This window comes from Solanum stenotomum, chromosome 8 (genome assembly GCF_019186545.1).
Source record: "Solanum stenotomum isolate F172 chromosome 8, ASM1918654v1, whole genome shotgun sequence".
Taxonomy (NCBI): Eukaryota; Viridiplantae; Streptophyta; class Magnoliopsida; order Solanales; family Solanaceae; genus Solanum; species Solanum stenotomum.
In genome coordinates, this window is record NC_064289.1 from 46903180 (window position 1) to 46911669 (window position 8490).

General features: G+C 35.8%; 1 protein-coding gene across 1 annotated transcript; it reads left to right on the forward strand.

The window, feature by feature from the left end:
• The first annotated feature begins 1122 nt into the window (after positions 1-1122).
• LOC125872043 (uncharacterized) lies at positions 1123-2637 on the forward strand. Its single transcript, XM_049552703.1, is given in 5 exon segments — positions 1123-1212; positions 1214-1376; positions 1454-1513; positions 1693-1804; positions 2565-2637. Coding segments are annotated over 5 exon segments (498 nt in total).
• Positions 2638-8490: the final 5853 nt, after the last annotated feature.

Here is an 8490-nt window from a genome sequence, read left to right on the forward strand (position 1 = left end):
GCCGAAGTCAATTTCTCTCTCGGGAGGGATTCTGGGAAGATCATCTAGAAAGACCTCTAGAAACTCACTCACAACTGGAATTGACTGAATAGGCAGTGTCTCAATGCTAGAGTCATTGACGTTATGGTCAATACGAGTTTCTAGTTATGTCGTTTGGCTTGACTAATGCTCCTGCAACGTTCATGGATCTTATAAACAGAGTATTTAAGCCATATCTTGACATGTTTGTTATCGTGTTTATTGATGACATTCTGATTTATTCGAGGAATGAGGAAGTTCATGCTAGTCATCTCAGAATAGTTCTCCAAACTCTCGAAGATAGAGAGTTGTATGCTAAATTTTCCAAGTGTGAGTTTTGGCTTGAGCCCGTGGCATTCTTAGGCCACATTGTTTGTGGTGATGGGATTCGAGAAGGTTTGTCGAGGGGTTCTCATCTATTCGGTCCCCGTTGACAAAGTTCACTCAGAAGACAGGAAAGTTTCAATGGTCCGAATCTTGTGAGAAAAGCTTCCAGGAATTGAAAACTCGGTTAACTACTGTCCCAGCACTATAAGAAAAACTGTTATTTAAGACCAACATGTAGGGACGAGTTAATAATCTAGTCTCAAAAAATACATGTATTAGGACAAGATTATATTCTTTTCCCTAATTCTATATGTTATTGTGAAGGTCTAAAATCTAGTCCCTAAAGAAAGTTCTAACTGGTCCCAAAATGTAAATATAGTTGTGAGAAGCGGGAAAAAGTGCATTTTCAATTTTTCACAAAATTCATCAAACGCCAAAAATTTACCTTAATTATTGAAATTCTTTATAAAAAACGCCTCAATTTTTTCAATAGAGAAAAATTAATTAATTAGTCACTTCTTATTTTTCAATAACACAGAAGCCCTAAATTGACTTCACCACAAATCTCTGTAGCATATCTTCAAATCACAATTCTCTAGAGAAAAAGTTGTGCTAATACTTTCAATTTTCTTCTGCACTTTCTCAAAAGAGCATGGCAATCTTTAGATGCACTTTTTCTTGATTTAACACTGAAATTTATCTTTCAAAATATCATCCCAAAAAATTAGCCATATCCAATATACTTTTATTGAAAATATTATCCCAGAACATCTTCGAATGGCGCATCTATTAGCAGCGGTAAGCTTGCCGCCGGTGACATTTCACCCGGCCGACCGGAAATCTCTACGATTAACTACGAAAACTAAGGAAATAAGCAGTAAGAGCAGTATCGCTTGAGGAAATTCCCCCAAATGCGGTTCGACGAAAGCGCGATTCAACATGGAGAGGAGGTTTCAGTCTTGGAGTGGATTTGGGTCTTGCCCGTACGAGACTTGCCCTTAGTAAAAGGCATCAATTTTCAACCATTAACGGTTGCCCAATTTCATCCGCAAAGCTCTTATACACCCACAACATTCATATACTGGAACTTTGATTTTTTGGATTTTAGGTTTTGAGTTGAGAGGACAGAAGCTTGAACTTTTAATTATTTATATTGATCAAAAACAGGTATACAACTTTTTTATGTTTGATGTAGAAAGATTTAATTTTTATGGTAATTTATAAGCTGGTTATTGATGTGATTCTTCTTGAATATGATTTAGTTACTCTTTTCATTTTATTTTTGTTATGAATTAAATTGATATACTAGTATCTGGAGTTTCATGAGTATGGTTTTGTTGAGAGGTTAAGTGGATGAGTTTATAATTGGACACCCTTTGCCAAGTGATGGAAAGGAAACTCCACAATCTAGCAAAGTTTGGAGTGTTATTGGTAGGCTTGATGTTCAAGCTACTGAGAGGTATTAATCATTTAGAAGTTTTTGTCTATTATTGTTTACTTTGAGAAATCAAGCTAAATAATGAAAAAACAGAGTTAAAATTGCAGGCTAAATGGATAATAATTTTTTTTTTCTGTTTGTTGATCTGATATGGCAATGTGGACCAATTTCAACATGCTGATTTTAGAGTGATCAAGTTGGCTGTGTGAAGTATGTTGTGATGTTGCATTCTATACCTGAGTAGCTTCAAGTGCTAGTGACATTGCATATCTGTTAAATTTGACGATGGTCGCCCTCTTGTAAATAATAGAGTATAGATGTTCGACTCATCTATGAAGAGATTGTTAGATGAGATTGTTTATGTCATTGAAACTGCAAGAAGGTATTGTGCAACATGAAGCACTCACTTGAACAAGAAATGTTGTCTTGCCTTGAAGCTTAGTACATGTCTCTAAGTCTAATGAAAATGGACAAATCAAACATTTGGAAGTCTATTAGTTGAAATATCTAGAACATGTTTGCTGGATATGCTTTACCAACCAAAATTGATCTGATTATTACACACTGGGGCTACTAGCTGACTTCCTATTTTCAGAAACCTTTGAGCTAGTATACTTTGGGTTTACATTTTTTTTATAAGTTGGTTTTACAAATTATTGATACTAAGTTCATCTTGTAGTTCACTAGTGATTCTCTCGCCAGATGTTTAAATTCATTTTATAAGTGGTGAGGGACCTTCTGCCATAATTTGTCATCTTAAATGTCGATTCTATCCTTTTAGGGGAGGGAGAGTATATCTGCAGGAAGAGTACGGGACAACAATTGACGCAATGAGCAACATGGTTGATAGATAATAAATTCTACCTTCTTGTGTATGTTGACTTCCATCTAATCAATTCTCAAGTATGCTTCCTCTTGTGCGTTGAATTTTGTTCCTTTCTTAATTTCCTTCGTGTTTGTTTTGTTCAAATTACTCTTTATATTCTTCTTCATTATCTAGTCGTTTTATCTATTCATATGCAATCATCTAGTTGCCTCAATTTCCATAGGCACAACAAGTTAGTATTTTATGAAATTATAAGTAATATACTATAGAAAGAATAAATGCATCTTACGCCTTGAAAAAATCCATTGAAGCACCCCTGTATATGCAATATGTCTCAATTAATTGATCAAATATGTGAGTTAGTGTAAGGAATGAAAAGTATGTGTGCTCTGTAGTTCCCTGAAATTGACACGAACTGATCAAGACTAAGATCACACTTAGATTTTATTGCACCAATGAGAATAACGTAGAAACTATATTAATCAACTGGAGATTTGTTATATGATTAAGCCAAATAAGAGGGATAACTCAAAATAACCTCTTTATCTGTTTTAGCGAGAAATTGATCCATCGACCGAACTTCTCCAATGAAAGCACCATTAGTTAGAATAACACATTTTTTCCTCCTGTAGTTCCGCTAGTGTACATAATCGAGCAAATATCAGTAATCTTTTTATGATAAAGTTCATGATCCAAACTTTCCTATATAGAGTGACACAATGCTTAAGTGAAGGGAGCAATAACTAGTTATCAGAATCCAAATCTTAGCATATAACATCTGCATCATTAACATTTGTTCAAACTCTTCCCATGATAAGCAAGCTACTTATTTTCATAACTAGTTATCAGAATCCAGATCTTAGTGCATAAAATGTTTCCAATGCTGACAACGACTTAATGTTCTTAGAGAAAGCCTCATAATATTTGTTATAATCCTCTGTGCTATCTGCAATTTCAATGAATAGATTAACAAGGTTCTTCTCCAAAGTCTTGTGAATAACCTTCATGATCTTCTTCTGATGCAACATATCTCTAGAGATGTTAAGAGGAAGTTCTTATAAATACACAATGCCCTTCACAAATTAATAATCAGATGGTTAGAACAAATAGGAATCTGCTTTTGATATACTTGGAATAAATAATTCATGATTGTAATTGTTCTTCCTTCGTGCTCTATTATAAATACACTTCTCCTCATAGTTTTCAGGCATGTTGTTGATGTTGCTTCATTTGTAATTTTACAAGAACTGGTTGCTTAACAGAGGAGCAACTAATTAACTGCTGCACATTTTCACTGCTGCATGTTTTCTTTTTCTATTTTCAAACACTTCTCTGCATAACTATCGGTTATGTTGATGTTTCTTGTACTTGCAATAACAAACATCAACTGTTTAATCGAGGAACTATAATTTAACTAGACTTCTTGCCACTACTGCACATCTTCTTCTTGTTTTATTTTCACATACTTCTCTGCACAGCTGCGTGAAACTAAACTTCGCTTGTTCTTTTATCTTCTTGCTTGGGAATAGTTGATAAGTAAATGAATACGACTCCCATTTGATGAGTGCTAGCTAGCATATGTTTTCTTTTGCTTTGTAGATCATTTCAATTTGAATTTTTATACATCTAAACCATGTAGGCTCTTCTAAGCATCAGATCACAATGTACTCATTCATCATGTCTCCTACATATTTACTCACTTTAACCATTTCCCTTGCTCGATACTTTTTATATGTTGTAGAAAATGATCGTCAAGGTGTTGTCTCCAATCATTTGTGACCCCAAAAATTGACACAAAATCAATTTTGCCGACATCTAGTTTGTGTAGCATTGTGGCTAAAGTCTTATCACTCCTTGGTCCCTAAAGTTTGTACATGTTGATTGTATGTTCATTGATGTCTTTCTACCGACTTTAGCATCATTTCCACATAAAAAATAGGCAACTCAAAATTTTCAGCAACTTCACCATCATCAATTGCAATTAGTATTTGTCCCTATCAACTATCGATGAATCTTTAACCACTAGCAATGTGCCAGCAATTTGTTATAACACTAAATCGATAGCTAAATTGAATTTCTTAGTTGTAACACCTCTATTTTGAGGTAGTCTGGATACCATCTTTGATCCTAGAAAAATATTTTGAGCTTTTGTCCAAGTTAGAAATGAATTCATAATCTTGTGAAAAATCCTTGAACATTCAAATAGCAATTGTGCAGACCTGACATCAACTTTGCAGAAGAGGAAAAGGTCATGAACAAAACACATCAAAGTGACCTTTGTAGACATGTTTATGGAAAACTGAAATTTGGAATTTGTTATTTCAAGTGCATTTTTAGTTAATTCTTGTTGTTGTGGTTTCAATTGAGTGCTTCTTGGAGTTCAATATGAAAAATACATCCTATTGAACTTCTCTAATAATTTTTTTATGTTATTGCAACTTGTTAATGTTTATGTGGAATTGATTAATTCTATACTTCTTTTGCGGTGAGTACTTTAACTAATTCTATTGTAGTTCATAGATATTTTTATATACCAATAGGTATTTATGATCTTTGCAAAATTTTGTTCTTACAGATTTTTGAAGATTGAAGTTACAAGTCAAGATGAAAGTTTAGAAGATGCACAAGATCATTATTATTTTGCTAAGAACGTTATGTAAAACTTGATAGCATAGTCTAGCTCGGGATGCTAATTGATTAAGTGTTTTTTGTTGAGCAAATATTGAAACTATATTTATCAACATTTTGTATTGAATTTTTTATTAGTAGAAATTTTATATTTAGTGATGAAATTTATTAATTTTATGAGATGGAGTTGATGTACAGTTGGTGGTAAATGAGAGGACTAATTAGTATTTGCTCGTCTCTAAATGTTAATATAGGATGAGGTAGTTGCTCATCTGTAAAGGTTAAATTAGGTCAAGGCAATTTCTCGTCTCTAAAGATTAATCTAGGACAAGATTTTTGCTTGTCGCGATAGAGTAATTTAGGGCCAGGTAGTTACTCTTCGCAGAAAAGGTTTAATGGTCACAAATAGCTACTTTTCAGATATGAAAATTGCCTATTTGGGACGGGATTCACGATCTCTAAAAGTTCATCAGCGACGGTATAAGTTGTCGTCTCTAATAACATTTAACGACCAGATATAGAAACCCGTCGCAATTAACCATTAGCGAAGAAGCCTTTTAGGACGAGTGGCGACCATCAGTTTTCCGTCGTAATAGGCCATTTGCGACCAGATTTGGACATTTAGGGACGACATTTCCCTTCCTTATAGGTAGTTTTTCTTGTAGTGCAGTGTTGACCCTACCGGAGGGTAGTAAGGATTTGTGGTGTATTATGATACGTCCAGAGTCGTACTTGGTTGTATATTGATGCAAAATGGCAAATTTATAGCTTATGCATCCAGACAACTTAAGATTCATGAGAAGAATTACCTGACTCATGATCTCGAGTTGGATCCTGTTGTATTTGCTTTGAAAATATGGCATCACTTTATCTATGGTGATCATGTTGATGTGTTCACAAATCACAAGAGCCTCCAGTATGTTTTTAGTTAGAAAGAGCTTAACCTCAAACATGGGAGGTAATGAGTCCACAAATTGAACTCATTTAGGGCTTTATTTTGGTAGGAATAGTGTCCTCAAATGCTTATTTTGTCTCAATATCCGATGAAAACTCTTAAGTTTCAGGTATTTGAAGTTTTAGTGCAAGCATGGACACTTAGGTGCAAAAAGGAACAAAAATGCTGAAAAGAATGAAGAAGCTGAAGCCTGCGCATCGTCAAGCACGATTGGCGATTACCGAAGGGACGCACTCCGCCCTTTGTTCCAGTACGCAAAGCCTTGAAGGAGTAGGATAAAAAAGGCTATGAAAGGAGCAGTCGGCGTTTCGCCGAATAATTCCACGAAGCAGTACTAAGTCACCCAATGACACAAAACACGACGATGCTGAAGGCTAGTGCAAGACGGCGACGAACTACACCAAAGGGCGAATTGCCGAGTTAATCGGCGATTCCAACTAACCTCACCGAAAGATCCACCAACACTATTTTCTGAAGTCTATAAATACTAAACTTGTTATTAATTTTTTGGATTCGAACATTTATTTTAATTTTCCATAATAGAATAGTACTTTTTGGGATATTTTCTCTCAAGTTTGGAGAGGGTTTTTGGGAGACTTGAAGAAAGAAGGATTTCATCTTCCCCAAGTTGGAAGTGAGTCTTCTCCATTCTTCTTCCTTTGCTTAAATAAAGGTTTAATTCCTTATACCCATTTGATTTTAGTATCATGTTAGGAGTATTTTGTTATTTCTTGATGTGTGGCTAAAACCCCCATTCTTGGGGTGTGATTTAGCAAGTATTTGTTGATATTGTTGTTGGGTCTTGCTTGCTGATAGGATAGATGTATTTTAATGGTGATTTCATCTAGTGGTTGTGATTTAATTTAATGGGTTTGTAGTTGCAAATACAAAACCACCCATGTGTTTTCGGCTTGCCCGAGAGGGAGGTTGCGAAACCAAAACCACTAGACTGATGGCCTAAGGAGTGGGTCGACATGAGGTTCATCCCGAGAGGGTGAGCCCTAGTCCCATATCCTAACACTCAGCTCGATAGAGTGAGTGGGGTAAGGCGTAGGCTGGGCTTCATGCGGAAAATGGATGTCCGAGAGGAACGCATTTGAAACATGGTAAGTTGCCCGAGAGGGAACTTATTTCCATCTAAAGCTTATCCTAGTCACTATTATCTTGCAAATTTCCTATCAAAAGCATGTACCCAACGATTTATCTCAATTTGTATTGCGGTCACACCCCAAGAACTTGTCCCCATACTTGATCTTCTTATTATATTTGTTGTTTTTTTACTACTTGTGACAAAACCCCCAGTTGATATTTGACACCTTTATGTCACCCCTTTTTATTCACAATATTTTTAATCGTTAATGTCTTTTGCTATGAATAGTTTGAACTAAATTTTATTTTCTACTAATTCTCAAAACCACTCCCTTGGGACACGACCCCAACCCTTGGTTGGGTTACTATATTATCGATGATCGTAGACACTCGTACTATAGGTTAGTGTCGTTGGTCATGATAAGCATCAGGAAGTGGTTATAGTTACTCAAGGATTATGACATGAGTATTCTCTATCACCCAGGTAAGGCTAATGTAGGTAAGGCTAATGTTGTTGCTGATGCTTTGAGCAGATTATCTATGGGTAGTACTACCTATGTTGAGGACGGCAAGAGGGAATTAGCAAAGATGTGCACAGACTTGAACGATTTAGAGTCCGGTTGATGGATTCCAATGAAGGTGGAGTAGTGGTGATGAATGGGGCTGAATCATCACTAGTGTGAAAAGTGAAGGAGAAACAAGACCAAGACCCTATTTTGCTTGAATTGAAATAAAATGTTCATATGCAAAAAGTGACGGCTTTTGAACAAATTGGAGATGGTGTATTGCGTATCAAGGTAGATTGTGTGTACAAAAGGTGGATGAGATCAAGGAGAGGATCATGGAAGAAGCCCATAGTTCCAAATACTCTATCCATCCCTGTTCCACCAAGATGTATCATGACTTGAGAGAAGTCTATTGGTGGAGTAGTATGAAGAGGGGTATTGTAGAGTTCGTTGCTAAGTGCCCGAATTGCCAACAAGTCAAGGTAGAGCATCAAAGGCCCAATGGTCTGGCTCAGAACATAGATCTTCCAGAATGGAAGTGGGAAATGATTAACATGGATTTAATTACTTTTTTTGCCTCGGTCTCGCAGGCAACATGATTTGATTTGGGTGATTATAGATTGGATGACTTATCAACCCATTTCTTTCCGGTAAAGACTACCTATTTCAACAGAAGATTATGCCAGACTATATATTCAAGAGA